Below are 23,393 nucleotides of genomic sequence, written 5' to 3'. Positions count from 1 at the left end.
AGTAATTCTTTTTTTAAAAAAAAAAAAGCCTCAAGAGAGAAAACAGAAAAATGGCACGACTTTTCAAAGGCAAAAAGAGAATAACCTGGAAACACTGGTTGTTTCAAACAAGTACATGTAAAAAGAACGGATGGTAGTAAAGCTAGTAGCCTTAAAAGCACTGTTTCAGACTTATTCATTCATAGCCAAGACGTATCAACCTAGTGGACATGTGAGGCAAGCTGTCACATTTCCAGTTCAGACTCAGGTTTAGCATCACTCATGGGGACTTCGGATCAGCTGCTCCAACTCAGTTTACAGCTCATATGGATGTGACTTATTCGTGCCCTTGTCACCAAGCAGAAGGGTAACTTTACAACCTTTACCAAGAGCTTTTTTTCCTTCTAAGCTAATCCTCTTCATCTATAAAAAGTCACAGGAGCTTAGCACTCATTTAGAAATGAACGGGTTGAAAAAGAGAAATAAATGGTTGAGACATTAAAAGTTTAAGCAACAGCTTCAGCAGAGTTGAAATTTTTTAATGTTAAAAATAAGTGTCGGGTCAATAATCTTTCGACCACAAGACATAAACACAGCTAGAATGACTACATTTTGAAAAAGTCTTTTCTCACTTAACCCCGCCTTCATCTCAACCAAATTAACCTTCTTCCCATACTAAACCTGTAAATTAACTCAAAATCTACTCTGGGGGCCTGTTTCACAATAAAGGTTAAAAAAAAAAAAAATCCCCGTCTTATTTGGTGCCTTTAAACGAAAGGAATCATTTTGACCAATTATTGTGACCTAAAGTTTTATTTTTTTTATCTTAAAGTATAAATGAATTACTTGACAGTTGAAATCATTTACAATACATTATTAGATTTCATGTTAATTTTTAAATTCAAACACAGGTCTCATCATTAAAAGCATGGATTTGAGGGCAAAGCAGCTGTAACCGGTCAGGTTCATTTCGCTGAAAAAGTACTGTCAAATCAACTTGAAAACATAAACAAATGCTTGCACATTTCTTTAGGTGCCTTCAGGTTCGGCTCTTCTTTTTACTACACAAAATTAACCAGACAAGAGAATTAAGAGCTCAGGCCCAGTGCAGAATGGTCCCATTCAGCATGTAGGACACTGGAGACACTCGGCGTACGCCTACTGTTATTATAGATCAAATTATGAAAGAACAATTTATATTTTACAGAATTAATCAATCGACTAAGAATCTGTAGCCAGATGAGAACAATGGCACCCAATGCCACAGCAGGTAGTAAGAGAGCAATAAGTGGTCATTTTGATGAGGCCCAAATAACAACAAAAAACCCCCAGATTTGATCACCAGTGTGCAAATGGGAGATCAGTGTGCTTATGGGTAGGTTAGTGCCTGCAGACAGTGACTTTGGGGAGTCTCTTTTATTTTGTTTATTTCTGAAGCTAACTTTTCACCTAAAAACAATGCTATCTATATAAGCACTGTCAACAGATAAGACAATCAGGTCACTGATACGCTATGGTATTTTTAAAAACTGCATGAGAAAAAAACAGGTGGGACAAAAACTACGGTAGGCTAAAAAAAAAAGCATCACTTGAAAGATACTGGCACACAGATAAACAGTAAAATGGTATAGCCTTCCTGACCTTCCAAATAGGTGGTCAAAAATATGGAAATATCTTCAAAAGGCAAGTGTTACTAATCGCCACACAAAGTTATCAGTCCTTACCGGCTGCATCCCTCAGCCATCTGCATCCAACATGCACAGACCTCCCTTCCTAACCCCTCAGCCAAACAGTCATTCAAAACACACATAATCCCAACTATTTCCTTACATAACTAAAGACAAAAAAACCCCAGGAATTTCAAAAAAATACAGCAAAAATGACAACACTCCACCTTGCTTTAAGGCCGTGTCAGGCTGAAGGCTACTTCTCAGCTCCCAAAAGTCCTTTAGCCATCAAGACCAGCACTTTGGCATATATGGCACAAATGCCCCACTGAAGCATCACTGTAACTCAATGACCTCAGAAAACTGGACTTTCTCTCTCGGATTCATGAAAACAAAGGTAATGATCAGAATGCACCTTCCAACTTTGCTGATGTTTCCTGTGGACACTTATGGCCGAGGGAACATATTAAGGCTCAGTTTTTACAGGGTACCCTGACACCTAGATAAATGAGGGTTACAGGGTCCAAGCTCAGTGAACTCTTCTGAGTTTCAGTGCAGTAGGTGGTGACATCTAAGAGACTGCACTGACCTCTAGCAACTCTTATCTCCAACTGGGAATCCAAAGAATACCCTTAAATATGCAACGGCAATGGACCAGACTGGGTTTCTGCTGCAAGGGCAAAGTGTCACTTAGGAATCCCGCCCCCCTCCCCCCAAAAACCCACTCACGGTGTCCTGGGGGTACTGCAATCAAACTACGTCAAAGTTGCTTTTGCAAATTGTTTAATCTATCTGGGTGAATGGAAGAGAGGGAAGGCAGAGAATCAGGAACCCTCCTCCAAGAGAGCAGAACCATCAACATGCCGTAAGTGTGGCAAAGCTCTAGATTTCCCGGGGCCACGGGGACTGGTGGCTTCCCCAGCGTGGGAATTAGCAGCCTCGGGGCCTCGGTGAGAGCACAGCCGGGGCTTACCTTGTTGGAGGCCATCTCACTGACGGAGTGCCTGGTCTGCAGGGTCTCTAGCTGGTCCAGACACCAGTCCAGCTCCTCCAGGGTCTCGCTGGCCAGTTTCTGATAGGCCTCCTCTGCGAAGAGATAGGGAAAGGGGGACTCAGTTCTCCAGCGCTTCACCGGGCCGCCAGCGAGTTCAAAGGGGGCCATCGTGCCGTACCCCGCCATGCTCGGATGCCCGGTGCCCGCACATGAGGGCTGCTCCTTCATATTGCCGAGCCGAGCACCGCCAGCGGGGCCGGGGCTCTGCTAGCGGGGCGGCCGGGCTCGGGAAAGCACGGGCTCTCCAGCTTGGCGTCTCAGGTCGGCGTCCAGGCAGGGCGCGCCAGGGGCGGCCAGCCAACTTTTACACGGAGACACAGCCCCGAAAAGCCACGATGCGACTTTGAGACGGTGCGGCGGGCTCGAGCGAGAGTCCCAGTCCGGGAGGACGGCGAAGGGGCGGCGCGCGCGCCTCGGAGCCCGCCCCGCGGAGGGCGCGCCCGGTCCCCGGGCACGATCTGGTCGGTGCCGGCCCCGCGCCGCCCCGCCTGCCGAGCCTGCCCTCGAAGCGAATGAATCAGCCACGGCCGGCTGTGCGGCCACCACGTTTCCTGTTTTCTTTCTCAACTCCGCGGGCGGCGGGCGCAGCGCGGCTCCATCGCCGCGGCTTTCCGGGAACACTCCCCCTCGCGCCCCTCACGGCCCTCGGCGGCCCAGGCCTCCTAGACGCCCTCACACCGAGATGCCCAACGGCCAAAGCCGGCGCGCCGCCGCCGCCGCCGCCGCCCCGGCCGCCCCGCCGCCCCGCCGCGGCATCACTCAGCGCAGCCGGGCGCCGCTCGCTTTGAAGCCTCGCCGGCGAGGCGCGAGCGCGTGTGTCGGGGGGCTGCGAGGGGCTGCGCGAGGGGCGCGGCGGAAAACCCGGCGTGGAGCGCCCGCCGCGGGGCTCCCGCGGGAGCTGGCGCGCACGCGCGCGCACCCGCGCACCTGTCCCCCGCGGTCCCCGCGCGCCTGGCCGGGCCGAGCCGCTGCCCCTCCTGGGCGCCCTGACCGCCAGAGCCTCATCGTCTCCACCGGCCGCCGCTTCCTGCGAGGTTTCGCGGGAGAGCCGGCCGGCTGGCACCAGCGAGGTTGCTTAGGACCCGCGCAACCGTTTCTGAGGGTTTGGGGTTTGGGGTTTTTGGGTTTTTGAAGCTTCATTTCCGAGAGTTTAGGATTTACCTACTCCAGGGGGTGGTGGTGAGACTAAACGCGTTTCTATTAAGACCAGACTCTTTCAGTACCCAGCCCAACCCAGCCCCTGTTAAGTAGCAGACTTGGAAATTTTGGGGTGGGCATAAATAAGCAAACAAAAACCTACAATGCTGTGCGTCGGAACGCTTTAGAATTCACAGATTTGACAATATGCTGTATTTTCTCATTCAGAATTGTCTAAGAGTTATCTCAAAGGAACAGCAATGTGAATGCACCACATGGTATGGGCAGTTTACACGTCCTGCATACGTGCTCCCTTCGTCTGTGGAACTGCAAATCAGAGACCAGGATGGTCTTATGATGCCAAGGGAAAAAGTCTGGAAGGGTATGTCTACCCACCACTCGGAGAATAAACTACAAACATGAGAAAATGAAAAGGCCATATCCAAAGGCATCATAGGGAGGCCAGTTCTATCTACAAAAGCCGACCCTAGGGACCATGGGCACTCTACATAATCAGATCAATTGCAGAGAAATTCACTACATTAGCATGTGGATAAGCAAGCCTTTCAGCAGAGAAAAATAGCCGAACTCCCAAGAGTCCATCTTATAAAACTTTGTTATTGTCAATTAGACAGAATACATTGAAGAGCTTACATGATAGTTGGTGAATTCCCTTTTCTTTGTCTTCAAATCTACAGGTATTGGAGGAGAAGAGATTCTACCCTTGAAGTGTAGGCTCCATAAACGATCAGAGGCACAGCAAAGAATTTCACGGACTGAATCTCAGGCTCCTGAGATTTTCCAGATGGTTTTTATATAAATTTTGTAAAACTTAGAATAACTTTCCAATTATTTGTTACATGTGCCACGTGGCTTCTTATTATCAAGGATTCTTGAACTGTTTGCTATTCACTTTGAGAACGCTAGGTTAAAATTTGCCTCTGTTATTTTTTTTTTCTGCACCAATCTCTGTAAATATATACTTTAGTTGAACAAACAGCTGCTTAAATCTTGCCTGGTGAATTGAAATGTAAGATGGAGCTTTTTTCCCTAACAAAAGGAACAACCTTAAAGATAATTTTAGATAGTGTCAAACATTTTATCTGTATAGCCTTTCCCTGATTGTAAGAATATAAAAAATAACATGCTTGCTATAAAAATTGAAACATTACACAAAGATGTAATGTAGAAAGTCCCCTGTAATCGCATACCCTAAAGATCAAAACAATAATTAAGCCTATGACCATAACACATTTTCATTTTACTAAGTATCTTCCAAATGCAAATATCGCATTACCTAGTTGTGATGGCAGTACATCTACTAGCTGGTTTTATTTTGTTTTTTGCTTTTTCCTTCCTGCTCCTTTATAAAATAAGGATATGGGGATTTTTAAGAAGAAATTAACTTATTTTAGGTCATTAGAGTTGTCCATGGTTAGCACATCCAATGGGTTAAAGATGTATAACCTGTTGTGTCTAGGATTTGTTCACCCAGTCACTGGTTACATCTGGAAGCCAGGATTCCCCTCTCCACACCTCTGAGGCTTGGCTTTCTGTGTCCCTGTCCCTTGTACTCCAACTCTTCGAAAGTCAGAGCCCCAGGGAGACCTCCCAGTGTCAGGGATCCCCTCCCCATCCTCACCAACTTCTCAAAGCTTTTCAGAAATACAGGCCTTGGACCTAGCAGGATGTAGTACCACATATTATATTGCAGTGTGTATTTTTTCATCGTAATAGTGGAGAAGTAATTTAGGAAAGTTTCAATACTTCAAGACGTTATGCACTTAAATACAGGACTTGCTCTTAAGAATGTAGTACAGTGACAAGAGGGACTACTTATTTCAGATCTACTTTATGTCCAAATCATAGATTAGCTTTTTGAGAGTCAGCATTTGGATACAATCACAATGTGGTATGTACATGTATTTTAAGTTCTAACTACTTCTGTGTGCACTGTACATAAATCTGGAGAATGCAAAAAAAATGACCGGAGCACATTAACATACCAATAAGTAAGAATTACTAGCAACAGAGTAAAGAACAGTTTGTTCTATAAAACTGTTGCTCAAATAAAGAATTATTGTTGATATTAGCATAGAGTTAATACAACTTTTTCCAAATTCCTAGGTTTATGGGCAGTCTGGCTAGCCACAGTTTTTCAGGATCATTATTAAAGCTTAACTTTTGGGAATTTTAACCCCAAATGTTCTAAGACATCGAGTAACTGACCTTTTCATCCCGCTAAAAAAGCCTCAATGTGAGATTGCCAGCTATCCTACAGGAAATTGAGTCACCACACCAAACAACACACCTAAATGTCATCAACAGCGAATAGGACAAAAACAGTGAACTAGTTTAATTTTGGATTTTACCAAGAACACATACTGTATTCATTAAAAAAAAAATACTTTTTCTCCCCAGAGAGTAGTATTCACTGTGGCACTACTTGAAACTATATGAAAACTCTTCTATTTAACTGTCCAAAATCTTGCCAAGTCAAGGAACTACAGGGAGAAAGATGCCCAAGCCAGAAATTGTTGGCTAAATTCCATAAAAGCTAGGAGAGGGCTATCGGACAGCAACTGAGAAATAGCTTGAGCCTTTGGAAATCCCCTCCTACAGCAGCATCGGTTTTCTTCAAGGCACCCTTGAACTATGTAACACCCCTGGTACTATGTAACACCGGTGCTTCTGCTCAGGAGCTTCTGTGAACAAACAGTCCTCAATTCTTGCAGGCCAGCACTTGGCTTCCGTCATTGTGATGCGATCAAGGGTTCCCCTGACACATGCCCTGAAACGGTGCCAGAGGCTCTAGGAGAAGATGCTGAAGCAGCAGCTTCCCTTTGAAAAGGAAAAGAGTAATCGCCTCACAGCCACAGCCGTTAGCTGGAGGTTGAGGTCGCTTTCTTGTGAAATGTTCAGCCAATTACCCTTACCCACAGCTTACAGTGATGTTGACCATTGAGGTAAAAGGATCCACTCTACGTAATGTGTAACTGTGTAGACGTTGGTTCTTTGCCAACACTTGAGTGATTAAAGGTCGGGATAGGTTTGTCATAATTCCTAGACAGGCCTATTGGTGTAAATGAAGAGAATAGGTCCAAAAAAATATCACTTACTTTGGATACCATTTGCTTACTCTTAATTAAAAAATAAATACAAACTATAACAGCTGATTCAGACTTTTCTTAAAATTAAAAAAAAAAAAAAAAAACCAAACCAAAACTTTACTAAACAGCTCCTGAAAGCAAATACTTAAATATATCCCTAACCAATTTCAGCTTTTCTTCTCCTAATTCCACCCAGAATTTCCTCTTTATTCCTAAGGATGGAGTTGATAGTGTCTCAAGAAGGCAGAACTAGAGAAAAATGATTTCTGTTTCACCATGTATTGCTTCAAGCTAGTCGCTCCCTGAGTTCAGTACAGTCCAAGATTTGTGCAGGTTAGCTCTAACTTTTGCTACTTACTGTTTTTTTTCTCTATACATTTTATCTGATGGGAAATGCATGAAGGAGTTGGATTCGTTCCCAATGTGTACATGTAACAGGTTTAAGCAGAGCTTGCCAGTGGCAAGCTGCTTTCATTTCCAAGTGTATTTCTGGCATCAAGTTCTTGTTTTGAAGTATTTTAAAATCTTATGGAATATATAAAATTTCACTTAGCACTTCAAAAAACCTCCAAAGGGAAGATGTACGTAATTTTGTGATTTTTTTTCTTTTATCTTCTATCTACGATTTTTTTTAATGCTGCCAAAGGCTCTAGTGGAATTTTTAAAATGAAATAAACACAAGATTGGGCTTCATTGATTTCTAGTACCATCAGTAATTCGATAAACGTTTATTTAGCACCAACGATGTGTTATTATAGTCTGCCAAAACAAGATGACTAAGAATGTGTCCCTTATCCAAGGAAAGCCCAGAGTCCAGTAGTGGAGACAGTTTCAGCATCCAGTCATGTGTCGCTTAACGACAGGGATATGTTCTGAGAAATGCATTGTTAGGTGATTTCATCGTTGTGCGAACATCATAGAGTGTACTTACACAAACCTAGATGGTGTAGCCCACTACACACCCAGGCTGTATGGTACTAATCTTATGGGACCACCATCGTATATGCGGTCCATAATTGACCAAAACATCGTTATGTGGCACATGACCGGGCTATACTGTAGAAAGCATGCTGAGAGAAAGAAACACATGGCCTATGGGAGAATAAAAGAAGGCTATTTAAGTCAGACTGGGACAGAGGTGGAGTTGGAGAAGGCTGAGTCCTAAAGAATGAAATAAGAGGTAAGTGAATAGAGGGAAAGGACTTTTAAGAGAAAACAATATGAGTAAACACATGGGCCAAGTTCAACAAGATATGTGTGTATGTGTATGTGGAGAAAAAGACTACTATGAGTAGGGCCTTGCTAAGGGGGAAAGAGGGTGGAGAAATCCACAGGCACTGGCCGTGGAAGTCTTGTCAGGCATCTGCAAGTAGGGGCTTCGGACTGATCCTTCAAGAGTTGGAGCCACTGAGTTATTCGGAGTACTATATGATATGTGATCTTACTTAGATGGAAAATTCTAGGGCTCTGCAATAAATGGGATTGAAAGAGGCAAGGCTGAATCAGTGAGACCATTATCTTTGGCCATACTATTGGTAGAATAAAATTAATAATTTATAGAACATTTGCTTCTCTGATAGGGCTACTTATGACAGAAGGTGAGACTTTAAGGAGCCCAGGTTTGGGTGGAGCTAATCTGATCTCTTCTACATAGGAAAGGGGAAGACTATGCTGGTTGCTCCAGAAGGAGTGTGTGTGTGTGTATGTCTATGTAACACAAAGGAGTAGGCTTGGTCTACAGGGTAATTTCCACCCTGTAACTGTCCCCCCTCCCCCAATCTTTAACAAAGTTACTGAAGGCACAAAATGCTGAGATAAAGAGATTGTTTTGTTTTGTTTTAATCCGGTGAAGGGACTGAGCTTGGAGGCCAGACTGGCCCAAACAGAAATGTCAGCCTGAGCTGATGCTGGAGAGAAGAGGCAGAGAAAGAAGAGAAAGCTGTTGGAACTCAGTGTAAGGGTCGGGAGGGCTATTGTCCAAGGAATTGGAGTTTGAGCCAAGTTGAATCAGACATCTGGGTTGGGGACTCCATAAGACACGTGTGCGACTGCAAGCACTATTATTCCTTGACTGAAGTTGGAAGAGTAGAAGAAGGTCCCAGTCTCCATTCCACTACATACAAACCATAATCCCAGGCAAATCACCTAATCATTCTTGGGCCTTATTTTTCTCACCTTTAGATTGGGTATAATAACAAGAACCTTGTAGATTATTTTAGTTTAAGTGAGAGAATGGGAGTTAAATAACCTTGCATTGCACACTTAAGAGACTCTTTTCCAGGCACTGCACTAAATGATGGAGATTTAGCAATGAACAAAGTAGCTAAAAGTTCCTGCCCACTCTCAAGGAGTTTCTATTCTACTGGTTATGAGGATCTTCCTTTTGTTTTAATAAACATATCGAACACATGCTATGTGTCAGGTGCTGAGTACACCAAAGGGAAGGAAATAACTTTGGGTTTCAAGAAGCTCATAGTTTAATAAGGAAGACAATTATAGGACAATATGTATGTACATTGTCCACTAAAACGCAGCAGTAGGAACAGCGCAATTTAAGCACAAGGCAGAGACGAGGGACAGGGAAGTGCCACCTTCCACAGCCTGCGAGAGATCTGGGAAAGCTTTATGAAAGAAGGAGTGTTAGCCCTGAATCTCCAAGGAGGAACTGAAGAGTTAACCAGATGAAGAATGGGAGGTGACACTTGAGACAGAGGGCAACCATGTGTCACTGCCAGTTGGAGAACACAGCCCCTCCTGGTAGCTACAAGCAGATAAGGATGTAAAGTTTAGGTCTGACAATGGACAAAGATACAGATGGAGAAGAAGTCATGGGGGATTTAATATACTATTCTAAGAGTTTACATCTTTTTCTGAAGGAGCTATTAAAAATCCAAGCTATGGGGCTGGGCCTGTGGCCTAGTGGTTAAGTTTGGTGTGCTCCGCTATGGCGGTTCAGGTTTGGTTCCTGGGCATGGACCTACACCACTAGTCAGCCATGCTGTGGCAGCAACCGACATACAAAATAGAGGAAGACTGGCACAGATGTCAGCACAGGGCGAATCTTCCCCAGCAAAAAAAAAAAAAAAAAAAAAAAAAATCCGAGCTAGGAAGTCTCATGGTTAGATTTGCTTTTCAGAAAGATTACTCTGGGAATAGTGTGAAAGCAGGATTGGAGAAGACAAGACCAGTTACGAGGCCTAGAGTGGGAGAGGAAGCTGCCAGAAAAGTAGGAGGAGAACCTCTCAAGAACAAAGAAAAAGAATTTCAAAGGAGAATATCAAGACATGGCCACTGACATTCAAGACAGACCATATATACCCACCAGTCTGGGCTAAGATGATTTTCATTCCTGATTCATATTTCAACAACACAAGACAAGAGAGTGTTAAAGGAATGCTAGTGACGGAAGCTTTTGTCTGGGAAGTTGTTTCAACAAGGTAGCAATAAACATTTTGCAAGAAGGCTGGAAAAAAGTATTAGAACTACATATGTTATTTTCATACTCCTGTTACAACCTTAGGAATCATTTTTATTCCCATGGTCGGAGTGTGTGGGAGGGGATCTGTGCTGCCATTACATACAATCAACCTTCAGGTGTGACGTGGTCTCTGGATCTTTATTTTTGTCAGTCACATTTTGACTGCACAAAGTACTCCTTATAGAAAATAGAAAATAAGGAGTTTGAGCAGATGATCTCTAGAGCTTCTCCAGCTCCACATTTATTTATTCTGTGATTTCTGACACTGTGTTATCTGGGAGAGTGTTGGTTTTAAGGTTGTCCACTATTGGTTAACCTGGGTGGGGCCAGGTATTACTATTGAGATAATTTCTGAATCGATTAGATGCCTTCAAAGATCCCATCTGATACCACAGTTCTGGAACTCTGTGAGTTTAGCTCAACTGTACACAAGGTATAGATGTTTTATACTTGAAATTGAGATATTCTGAGAAAGTTATTGATAAATAGGACGTCTTGGAGTATATTCACACCCATCTCTGCTGTCTAATCTACATCCACCTCTACTCCTGCCCCAACCATATTCCAACTAACACTTTGCCAATTGATTTTCGAACTTCTTCTTAATTTCTGTAACGGCCACCTTCAGTCAAATCCTCATCAGTGTTTTCCTAGATTCATGTGACAGAGTTCTACTGGATCTCCTTGGGTTCAGTTTTTCTCACCATAGTCCTGTTTATAGCATCAAAATCATCTTCCTTAAACTCTGTTTTTAATGTGTCACTTCTTTGCTCAAAAACCTGCTCCACAACCTCGTTCCTCCTTATTGTATTAGTGCCACACTTCTTGTGTTCACAGACGGCCTTCTTTCAGTGGGCTTTTCAGTACCTTTCTCAGCTCTCTTTTATTCACCATGCCATCTGTGACTGCCCTTCTCAGCCAGCCCTTTCACCTGAATACAATTTACTGGCTTCTGTTTCTATGACTTTATATCACTTTCATATCTATTTCTAGGCCTTTCTATAAATGTCTAGGACAGTTCCTGAAATTTACAGGCACTCAACAAATATTTGTGAGTGCTGACCAATAAATATGAATGTTGTATAACAAATAAGAATATTTCTTTCCAAGTAAGATTCAAGCAGTAATACTGTCCTGGGAAGGGCTCTCTAGATGTATTCATCTCTATCTATCTCTTATACTCAATCTCTTGCTTTCAAACTCTGCTCTTTGTCTCTTTTTAAAGAGTATCAAGAACTAACATTGCCAGAACTTCAGAATGGTTAAGCACAGCATGGTGTCTTTCTGAAATGAAATATTAACATCAGACTTAAAATGCAAGGTATTATAATAAATACATAGTATGATATTTACAAAATTGGGTCAAATCTCAGAAGAATCCATCAATACACAGGTATGGAGTTTGAGGCGAAACAGGTGAATAAACTAAAGGTCATGTGCCATCCTAACAAGATCAGGAGAATGGGTTCCCCGTGCAAATTAAAACTGGGAGAAGAGCTGAATCTCCTAACTACTCCTGCTGCCCTAAGTTTAGCCAGCCTGTAGTGCGCGCTGTTATTTCTTAACAGCCATATTTAAACCTATATTTCCCTCTCAATATAATAAAATTAAATACTGCTATTGCCTCGCCATGAGACTGTTCTGTGTTTTCACTGCTTCATCTCCACCATCCATCTATCCCTGTCTGTTTTCCCATTCCTAGACCCCACATACATGCATACTCGGCTGATTTTTACTTTTGTAAAAAATAACAGATTTTTAAATTCCAGACTTTTATTTAGAGTTTTCTTAGAACATGACTTTGCTATCTTAAGAATACTTCCTTAATCTTTATATTATAATTTCCAGTCCCAACATATCATGTACAGATGGTTCCTGACTTAGGATGGTTCGACTTAACGATTTTTTGACTTTCCAGTTCTGCTGTATGATCTTCTCTGCTGATGCTGGGCGGCGGCAGCCAGCTGCAGCTCCCAGTGAGCCACACCATCACGAGGGTAAACAACTGATATGCTCACAACCATGCTGTACCCAGACAACCATTCTATTTTTCACTTTCAGGACAGTATTCAATAAATTACATGAGATAGTCAACACTTTATTATAAAATAGGCTTTGTGTTAGATGATTTTGCCCAACTGTAGGCTAATGTAAGTGTTCTGAGTATGTTTAAGGTAGGCTAGGCTAAGCTATTTTTTTGGTAGTTTACGTGCATTAAATGCATTTTTGACTTATAGCGTTTTCAACTTACAATAGGTTTATTGGGACGTGACTCCATCGTAAGTTGAGGAAGATGTGCATTTGTTTTCAGTGTGAATTTTATTTGATTCATCACTCACTGCTCTATCTTGCACACTCCATCATCCTCATCTCCTGATCTTCGTTCTGACTTTTCACGTGGGAAGAGAACTTCCTTAAACGATCACCCATAAAGGAGATATTGGTGGTGGGTATACTTTTTGATTCCTTGCACTTCAAAAGGCATGGTGCTTCTTAAGCTTTCTGGAAGTCTAATAAATCCTTTGAGAATTTGATACAAAACTTTCCTATGATCCGCATTTTTTATTTTAAAAATGTTCCCTGACCTCCCTGAAGTCACCAGGAGCTCCAGATTGAGAATTCCTTCTTGAATGGAGAAGAGAAAATAATTGTTTTAATCAACACTGCTCCAGAATCTTTTATTCAGAATCAGTACCTCTGCTGCCTTGTTTGTTCTCTCACTCCCCTTTACTAGGAGACATTGACAGAGAAGTAATGCCAAAGAGACATTTATTCCATTAAAAAAAATTGAAGTCTGAGCTAAGAAAAAAATAAACAAGCAGTGTCCAATGAAAGACTAGGCTCCTTAAACACTCTATGAATAGAGTCTGAGAAGGGTAATTTCTTATGTCCAATTTTTATTCTCACTACTTGTACTATAAGTAGAAGAGATGAATGAGAAGCCATGTTGGCCTACTGGTAAACTTACATTTGTTAAATGTATAGACATTATAGAGCAAGTTTCAGAACTTAAGATTACATCACGTATACTTGGCTTGTCCACTTGTAAATGAGCTGGCTCCATTCACAAACTTAAGTGAAATAAATCAGTTTCCCAGTTGTACGACAGTATCTAGGGAGATTTAGATTTGGATAAGAAAGCTCTTACACACACGCAAGAATCCATGCTCTATAGAGTTCCCCATGGGAAGTAGTGTGACAGATCAGAAAGAGTATGGGTTTTTGAGCCACGTAGGGTTTGAATTTTAGGTTTGCCACTGTTCTGGTTGTGGTATCTTAAATTACTCATTTAAATATCTGAGCCCTTTGAATAGGGAATTAGTTTTTATGAGAAATGCATGTGAAAATGCATGTCAAGCCCCAAGGGCTGTATGTGACTTATAGGAAGTAATCAATAGTAATTTTATTCTGAGTCACCTTACAAGGTTGTTGAAATAAGTCAATGCGTAATAAAGTACTTAATACATGAGGGTTTCCTTTCTCTCTCACAGGTTCTCAATCCTAAACCAATTACCATCTTCCTATCATCACCATCAACGCTCAATAATGAGCCAGTTCTGGTCTGAATGGGAGTGAAGAGTCTAAGATCTAAAATAGCCTTCACAAGATCATACCAAATCATGGAAAGTCACTATGTATAAAAAATATGTACAAAAGATGTCACTAGTAAATGACAGAGCACCACTAACTATCAGGTTACTGGGAGGATCATTCTAACATTTCCCAAAGAATGTTCAAATGAACATTATTCCTACAAGATTCTCCCTACCCAAAGAATTCTGTGGTCAAACAAGTTTGAGGAATGTTGTATATGGAGGCTCTTCACAGTGATTTATAATGGACAGGAGCCTATCAAAAACTAAAAGTTCTAAAGCAAAAAGACTTGTTTAATGTCATTTAACAAGTATTATCTAAACTTGTGGGATCTTGGAATGCCTTTTTTCATACAACTATCATCTCCTGAAGCCTACTTTGGGAAACTTTGTCCTATACTAAGCCAGATGAGTCTCCAAACATAAACACAATACATGTGTTCTGTATGTTCCCATATATTTGAAATCTCCATCAAGGACATCTTATTTCCCTTCCTCAGGCCATTGCGTACTGTTGAGAAGTGGTTGGAGAATAATCTTCCTTCTTCCCTTCGCTCCTCTTTCTCCTTTTTATTTTCCCCAGAACGAGAGCACTAAAAACCCCACACATATTTATTGAGCCTCTCTGATGTACTGGTTGCTGTGAAATACAAGAACATGAAAGATTCAGTGGCCTGGACCTGGGAAGGAACTTATAATATCCTGCTGTGAAAATCAGACGCATGACCAGCTGCTGCCTAGAGACAGTGTAAGGTGGCACAGAAACCATTCAGCTTGAGAGTGCTATTGTAGTTCAGAGCTGGGAGAGGGAGGTATGCACTGTAGCTAAGCGTGCAGGGTTCTAGGAGGAGGGCGAACCTCAATGTAGGTTTTCAACAAAGTCTGTGACTTGAATGGCTGAGGGAGGAGGGAGTCACCTGGCATTCTTTTCAGGTACAAGAAATCTCTGGAGCCTGAAAAAGGGCTACATGTGTGGGCAGTAAATAGACTGGATGGAGCAGACTCCTTCGAGAGAGGAGAAGGGAAACAGAGTTAAATACTTACATGTGTGGCCTTGAGCTAATGGATATTAGCTAATGGGAATTGCATAAGTGCACTGGTAGCCCAGGAGGATAAAATGAAGAAGAGAGAAGGAGGGAGATGAAGAATCCATTGCAGTAGTCCAGATGGACAGTGAGTGAGCAATACGCAAAGAGTTCTAGAAGTATCCATTTTAGTGGCCTGCTATGACATTATGAGGAATAGAAAGAGCGTGACCTTGGGGACAGAGGCCTACATTCAAATGCTGGCTCTGCAACTTAGCAACCATGTGGCAAATTTGGGTGAATTCTTTAACTTGTCTGTACCTCAGTTTTCTCTTTTGCAAAATAGGGCTAAAAATACATCCCACAGAAAGTTGTCCCCCAGGCAATTTTCCATATTTTATTTTGAATTTTAAGACTAACTTTGATTTTAAAATCACATATCCATATGCCTATTTCATTTTTGTTGGTTTCATTTCACTTAAATGCATGATTTGTTGAAAATTATCAATATTTATCATCTATTGCAAGTAACACATAACGTCTGCTTTTAACAGCACTCCATCTCCTCAACTCTTCTTAAAATACAAAGTTATCAAAACAATTCTGTACATATTTGTCATTATGAAAATTAACACCATTAGCAACAGTATTCATTGTACCTGCTACATTAAACTGCAGTCCTTTTACTAAGCAAGATGCATAAAGCATGCCATTCATGCTTTATTTCCTTCTTGAGATTAACTTTTGAAAACATACATTATTTCACAGCAATATAGACGCTTCTTGCCATGTCCTGATCTTGGAAATCCAAATTTTATTTCGAGTATTCCAGGTTTATGCTTAAATGAACAGCTCCTTGATAAAAGGAAAAAAAAAATTGCATAGCCTTTTATTCCCATTGTCTGAAAACATAATGGCTGCATATATGTACATTTTTATTAATTTCCACGGCATATTTACTAGATAGAATTATTTTATTTAATGTGTGGACATTTCAGATTAAGGTCATTACGGTATTAATCAGAGCAGAAAGTTTTTGATTTAAGACAACTCTGAGATCCACTAAAATTAACTGTTGTAGTGTGTCCTACTGGTGACTTTATTTAACTTTTGTGAATTTTGCCATTTTGCTAACGCCACTATGCTCAGTGCATCCACTATTTCACTGGAATTCATGCTTAATTCATATACATTTTTGTTGCAAATCTAACCAATGGAGAAGCTTCTGGATATTTAGATCTACATTCTAATTTCAGTGTATAACTTTTGTCTTCATAATTTACACTTGGTAGCCTCATAATCATGCCTGCCTACCTTGAAAGGGCCCAGCTAACAAGATCATTCCTTTTTGGCATTCTGTGAGATCTTCCAACGTGCAAAAATTATGGGGAACTTCAACTTCTGTGAAGACTGCCATATTCTTCTGAAGGCTCAGACTCTACCCATACAGAGTTATGAGGGAAGATTAAATGAGATGAGGCAGTGGCTTTCAAAATTTTTGGACAGTGAACCACAGTAAGAAATATATTTTATACTAAGACTCATACACTTGATTAAAGTAGGAGGTGCAATGAATACTATTGTAAATTGTGCTCATTTTTGAAGAGGTGTGGGTGCTGACTTCTAGCATAAAAAATATGTGCAGGAATGTTTTGATACCTGTATGTGTTTAAAAAGGAGGGGAAGTGGAGGATGGCCCAGTGGTGTAGTGGTTAAGTTCACCTGCTCCATTTTGGCAGCCCAGGGTTTGCAGGTTCAGATCCTGGGTGTGGACCTATACACTGCTCATCAAGACATGCTGTGGTGGTGTCCCACATACCATAGAGGAAGATTGGCACACATGTTAGCTCAGGGACAATCTTCCTCACAATAAACAAATAAATAAATAAATGAAATATAAAGGCAGGGGGAGTAAACTCCCATTAAAAGCAACTCCTATTTGTTATATATAATAGTCATGGCAAAATTTGTTTATAGTTTTTGTTTAACAAACTACGCACTTAGGTTTAAGTGAAAGCAACAAAAAGAATTATATATACACAATATAAAGGAAATCTATATATAATTGAAATAGTATACACACACACACACATATATATTTGATCCATATATAGATAAAGAATTGAAACAGAGTTTACCCTTACTATGTATGATTCACTCTGATGTTTTCTATTCTGTTTAATTAGGAAAATATTGATTATGACCCACTAAAGTGATTTTTCAATCTACCAGTAAGTTTGAAAACACTGAGGTAAGGAACCACCCAGCTTAATAAATGTTAGTTTTGTCTCCCTCTTCTTTTCTGCTCTCACTTTATAATAAAAACTCACCCTTGAATTTTCTACTGCAAGAAAAAGTAAGAACCCATGGTTCTCTAAGGTATGAGCTGTCTAATACACGGATACTTTGTAAATAATTTCTCCACACATGAGTTTCCTCAGGGCACTGGAGTTCTACCAGGTGAACTCATACGGCAGAGGTCACTGACTACACGGCCTATAGGAGCCAGACAGGTCATGTGAATGAATGAACGATGAGGTTGGTGGGGAAGCACAAGTGGTAGGTGGGGACTTCGGAGGGCACATGTGGGAATGCTGGCCAACTGTTGCTAGATCTTAATATTTTTCAAAAGAATTCCCACATTTGGATTTTTTAAATGCAAAATCTATGTTCTGTAAAGTTTTGGCAACTAATTTTTTAAAAGTTGAGCATTTCAAAGATCGAACAAAAAAGTCTATAACCCTTAGTGGCTAGTTTGCAACCTCTAATATCAACGGTGCTCAGTACAAGTGACAAAAGCCTTCCTGAGAGCAGTGTTTTAGACAAGCTCATAAGGCCCTTAGAATTTCCAGGGAGAGAAATTAAGTTCAGAAGTGTTTCTGGAATCTGGAATGCTTTTGTGGGATCACTGAGAGACTATTTGATTTGGAGTCAAAAGACAGAGATTGCTGGTCCCAGTGGTTACTCAGGGATGCTCTGGGCCAAATGATCTCAGCTGTCTGTAGACCAACTGGACCCCTTTGAGATGTGCTGTGAGGAACTTGGCCTGACCAAAAATATCTCACTCCAATGACCTAACAATTACTAATGACCAAACAGGGAGGACTGTGTCCCAAAGACTGCCATACATCCTAAACCTTTCATTGGCAAACGAACAGGAAAAAAGAAATCTCTCCATTTGGCCCTCATTTTTGTTTCTAGCTCTTAAAATCTTACAAATAAATTCCTGGAAAACCTAGCTGTTTCTTCCATTTCTAGGGGTCTTTTCCTTTTTCAATCCCTCCTACATAATCTTATGTTACCAAAGCACCTCTTGTATACTATCCATCCTTACTCAAGACCATACTCTGGGTTTTTAACACATATACGTTTGTATCCGACCTTCAGTTAGACTCTCGAAAGCCCCTCTAAAATGCAGCTCCCTAGACCCATCTGTCCTTACCATCCCCCGTGGTTGACCCCACTTACACCCTCAGCTTCACCCCCACCTCCACCCCCACCTCTTGTCACTGGGTTTCCTCAGAGGCCCATCTCTGCACATTTGGTCATATCTACCACTTGCTTGTCCAGTCTTTCTTTCCCTCCTTCCTCCCATCTATTCAGTGCCCACCTTTCACACAGGCTATTTCCTTCACACAGAAGTTCCTTCAGAGGAAGCTCTGTGTGGAAGCAGCTGACAAGCTCTCTGCAGGAGCAGCAGGAAGGCCTGGGGTGGTGGAGTCAGTCCCGAGATCACTCAGGAGCGGGGCACTCAGGAGGAGATTAAGCGCCACGGGCTCAGCAGTTGGAGGGAGTCCACGTACTTCATCTGATTTGGTTTAACCCGGAGGTGAGCCTTTCCCACAGACAAACTTGGGAAGCTAGAGATTGTTACATGATTCACCCATGTCTACTTAAACTTTGGTTCGATTCACTACTCACCGAATACCTGTTGAACACCTGCTGGGGGATATGGTGCTCTAAAAGTGCTCAGTTTACAGAGCTGAATTCGGAAGATCTCTGGCTTCAGAGAGCCCACAATCTAGAGGAGCTGATCAACAAATAAACAATTGCAATGATTTCAAAAGAAATGCAGGTGCGTTATGGCAGAAGCATGCGCAGGTCAGGAAAGCTCAGAGGATCCAGCCACTTCCTGGAGAGGATTCTGTGCCTTCCTCCACCAGGTAACTCATGAGCGGAGTTTGCAAACTTGGCTGGGATTCAGGGAAGAGTGTGAGAACAACAGGAAGAGAGGGTCTGGTGGCTCAGACGGGGCAAGTATCAGCTCATGGCACTAGGTCTCAGGCACATTGGGCACAAAACAGTCTTTCCCTTCTCCAACTTTCCAAATTCCCTGCAGTGGAAGCCTAGGGGTGAGGGAGAAAAGGAGGCAGAGAGGGCACAACACCAGAGTGAAGGAGGAAAGAGCAGGCACGGGTCTCTAAAACTGGAGAAACTCAACCAACTGGAAGCTGAGAACACAAAGAAGATAATGTTTATTCAAAAAGAACAATCTGGCAATTGTGGAAGGCAGAGGAGAAAATCTGGGCTGCCAGATAAGTGGGTGAAGAAAATGTGGCACCTTGAAAACTTGATTAACTTTTGCAGCTTGAATTCCCCACTCGTGGTTCCCTTCGCCTGCCTCTCCGTCCTCCCCAGGAGCTCGGCCCTGTGGCCCCAGGGCCCTGCTCTCCTTGTGGGGAATAAATGTTTAGAAATGAATTCATCAGAGTAAGTAACCATTGCCTACGTAATTCTCCTCGAGGGTGGGACTGGCCCTTGAATTCATCCTGAGTGGTGGGATCCTGGAGGAAGGTCCCTGTTCCATTGAGTAAAACCTCTACTCCAGCTCTGACACCCTCCATTCCTTTCTTTAAAAACAAAGTCAGTGGGTCCCTGCTCCTCTCATTCCCTGAGTGACTGTATCCTGGGTTATTCTGGGCCAGAGAGGGACCTCAGAAGGACTGAAAATTCAAGATACTAGTTTTTGGAGTAAGGCAGTCCTTATTTCCAAACGTGAGCTTTACCGCTGACTAGCTTGGGATCTTCATCGAAGCTAATTCACTTACCCAAGCTTGTTCTCTAACTGTAAAATGGGGAAAGCAGTACCTACGGCATAGGATGATTCTGAAGATTAAATAGGATTATGCGTGTAAAGCAGTGCCTGAAAAATAGTAAGTGCTCAAAAAGTGAGGATGATGATAGATTCTATATTCGGGCACATGGAGTGTGTTAGGATTTTTTGAATTATTTCCAGCGCCCACCAGTACTTCTCCCTTCTCCCACATTCAGTTACTCACTGGCTGAGAGGGACTTTCCAGCCTTTATCAATATGATTAGGAGCAGTAATCCTGGAAAGTGCTCTCAAATTCTTATCTAATTAAACCAGCAAACCGTTTTAACCAGGCATCCTAAATCTCTGGAGCTTGCTTCTGCTGAGACGGTTGGGAAGGGCTTTCTGGGTGGAAAAAAATAAATTAGCAGTCTGGAAAGCAAGGACCTTTGAGTGACCAGAGCCACACTGACACAGTCTGCTCGCCCTTGCCAGGGGGGGTCTAGCATTAGTAGGGGACCGGGAAATCTGGGTTACCACCTAGCAGGCGTTCCCTCTAAGGACAGAGACTGGCAAAGATCATGTTTGATGCATGAGACCCAAATCAGAAGGTAACTCTTGAAGTAATTCAATCACTAAACAATCTATCACAATGATTTTTTTACTACTAGACTGATTTTCTCCAGGGTTGGGACCACAGCAAATTAATTTTTCTATCTCTGTTGCTAAACACTGGCTGTCACCTACCAGGTATCCAATAAACGTTTGTTTGTTGAATTGGACTGAACTCTAAAAGCTGGAACCTTCCTTTTATTAAGGCTACTTTCTGTGATGTTTCCAGAGCTTCTAATGCATCTGAGAATCAATAACTAGACTGTTGCAGCAATATTAACATGGTTCAGGCGCTTGTAAACCTCACGCTCTGAGGTACCGCACGATTGGAGTCACTCTCGTGCCGGGGAGAGAAATCCCTAGTGGAATGACCTTTGTCTTTATTTTTCCCCTCCTGGTGTCTGACAGGATCGTTTCTTCTCCAGGTACCTAAAAACACTACTACATTTAGTTGCTTAGATATCTGCTGTCCCCTGTTCCTCATGGGTAGGGAGTCCATACATCCCAATTGGCCTGGAATTTACCCAGGTTCATGGCTGTTATCCCAGCGTAATTATCAATAGCATTGCCTTTCACTCTAAAGAGTGTCCTGGTTTGGAAGCTAAATGATACGGGCACTCTCCTTACAGGGGAGTTTATTGCACATCTTTTAGCCACCCAACTCTACCTTCCTTGGAAGTCTGCAGGCTACACTTTCCTCTGTGGAGGCAGCTCTGTCAATCACAGCATTCAGGAGCTCTGGGCCCACCCCTCAAAGAACAGACACCTCTCTCCGGAGAGATGGTCGGCGGAACAACAACAACAAAAATGAATTCCCTAAATTTAAGTCTTTCCTTTCCTCTTGGACCTCTTATGAACTCTAAGAAACAAAAAACCCCTAATAATTACATCCTCAAATTTACTGAAATCTAGAAGACATGCCCATTTGAAAATTCTAATCTAAGTCATTAAACTTAAGCTTCTCAGGCTCAGCTGCACCTTCATAATGTAGCTTATTTTGTCAAAATCAGTTAAGGCCCTCTCCTGTGATTTGAAAGGAATGGACAGACAAAAATTAAAACGTGGCTGGTCAAGGTAATCAGAACGCTCACTTCATTCAGTCAATAACAATGGCACTTTAACGGGCTCTTTTTACTACTGGGATGTAATTGTACTTGGCTTCAATTTCTCGTAATGATGGAACAAATTAGATTACTTCATACTTTTAGGAACGCTTGGCTACATCGTGTTTTGGTGCTTCCATAAACCCCAGTGGAAATTAAATCAGCTCTCTGATTGCTCATTCTCCCTATTAGTGACATGTCTGCCTCAGGTCAGCAAAATGGTAACCACTGTCTACCTTAATCCAAGACATTGCAGTCGACTTAAAAGAAGTTACCTGCTCTGCCCCTTTTGTTTCAGATCTCCCGATTTGTAGCTATCAAATTCTGGCTTTCCTGCTGGGACACAATCTTGTTAGAACAAGCAGAGTAATTCTCCTGTGACACTTTGGGACTCTTTCTACCATGAGTTCAAAATGTACCTGTGACTCAAATTTAAACGAGGCTATGAGTTGGTAAAAACATGAAGAGCATCAAACAGTTTTAAGAACTCAAGCTACATTTATTTTGTGCTACGAGTTTCTCCTTTCTTCAGTTTCAGGGGGACATGTAAGCCTCAAGACAGAGAATCTATTGCCACATTCCATTAAAATTAATTGGCCATTAGTCTAGCAAATTTAATCTTTAGGCCCTTACCCAGGTGGGTAGAATGTTCTAGCAGAACCTACCATAACTTTCCTGAACACTTCAGCTACTAAGCTCATCCTGTAAAAGATCATACTATAAATGACATTGCAAATACAGTACTGAAGACTGACATTAAGTATTTAAAACACACACAACATCATTAATAGGCAACATTGTGGCAGAGACTGATAGCTGTACCCTAATGCTGCTGCCTTACTTCATCAGTTGTATTAGAATCCCAGTTTTTACCTAGGCATATGACTGCTCAAAATAGAGAAAATTCCCAGATTCCTGTGTAGCTAGGTGTTACCAAATAACTAAGTTCTTGTGACTGGTTGGAAGTAGAAGTGTTATGTGGAAGTTTCAGGAACTTTCATTAAAAGACATCTGTCATAGATATTTTATCTGTCCTTCATTCTTTTCTCTTTCCTACTGGCTGGAATATGAAGTTGATGGCTGGAGCTGGAGCAGCCATTTTGGACCATGAGTTGAATTTAGGCATAGAGGCCACATCTAACAGCAACATAACGGAAGGAGGATGTGTCCTTGAAGACTTTACAGAATGGTATTGCCACATGAGCTCTAGACTTCCTACTTTCAGATTTTAACATGATACAGAAATAAACATCCATCTTGTTTAAGCCACTTCTACTTTAAATCTCTGTATTCACAGCCAAACACAATCTCTACTAACACAAACACCAAGAACAAAACTCCTGTTCAGCTATGATCTAGGACCATGGCTTAGTTTTGTCAAGGAGAAGTGTGTTCACGTAGGCCAGGCTGAAATTTAGATATTGGATGACTGTTTCTAGCTTACTGTAACTTGGAGATCTTGTGCAGTAATAGATTGCAAGTTAAGAGCTTGCTCCGGAAGGATCTGAAAATGATTTCTAGAGAATATGGCCAACAAATCCCAATGAGAACCACCCTGGAGCTTCCCTTAGGGTTCAGGTATTTGTCTTTCCAGCCTGATCTG

The 23,393-nt window shown here is 41.9% G+C and overlaps 1 protein-coding gene and 2 long non-coding RNA genes across 30 annotated transcripts in view; 2 read left to right on the top strand and 1 right to left on the bottom strand.

The window, feature by feature from the left end:
• Positions 1-23,393, bottom strand: part of PDE4D (phosphodiesterase 4D) — a 1,371,041-nt gene that overhangs the window by 51,277 nt on the left and 1,296,371 nt on the right. For 27 of the 28 annotated variants that reach the window (XM_070245831.1, XM_070245829.1, XM_023625252.2 and 24 more), the window contains 1 exon segment: positions 2,620-2,732. In XM_070245831.1, coding sequence (XP_070101932.1) covers positions 2,620-2,732 — 113 coding nt within the window. 28 annotated transcript variants of the gene reach the window in all.
• LOC102147475 (uncharacterized) lies at positions 2,395-7,051 on the top strand. Its single transcript, XR_011430353.1, has 3 exons — positions 2,395-2,511; positions 4,066-4,219; positions 4,536-7,051. It is a non-coding gene; the product is annotated as an uncharacterized lncRNA (long non-coding RNA).
• Positions 7,877-18,279, top strand: LOC138919792 (uncharacterized). The gene is made up of 3 exons (XR_011430355.1): positions 7,877-8,127; positions 12,682-12,871; positions 13,917-18,279. It is a non-coding gene; the product is annotated as an uncharacterized lncRNA (long non-coding RNA).

The sequence above is a fragment of the Equus caballus genome, chromosome 21 (assembly GCF_041296265.1).
Source record: "Equus caballus isolate H_3958 breed thoroughbred chromosome 21, TB-T2T, whole genome shotgun sequence".
NCBI lineage: Eukaryota > Metazoa > Chordata > Mammalia > Perissodactyla > Equidae > Equus > Equus caballus.
This window is presented reverse-complemented; position numbering and strand designations above follow the sequence as displayed.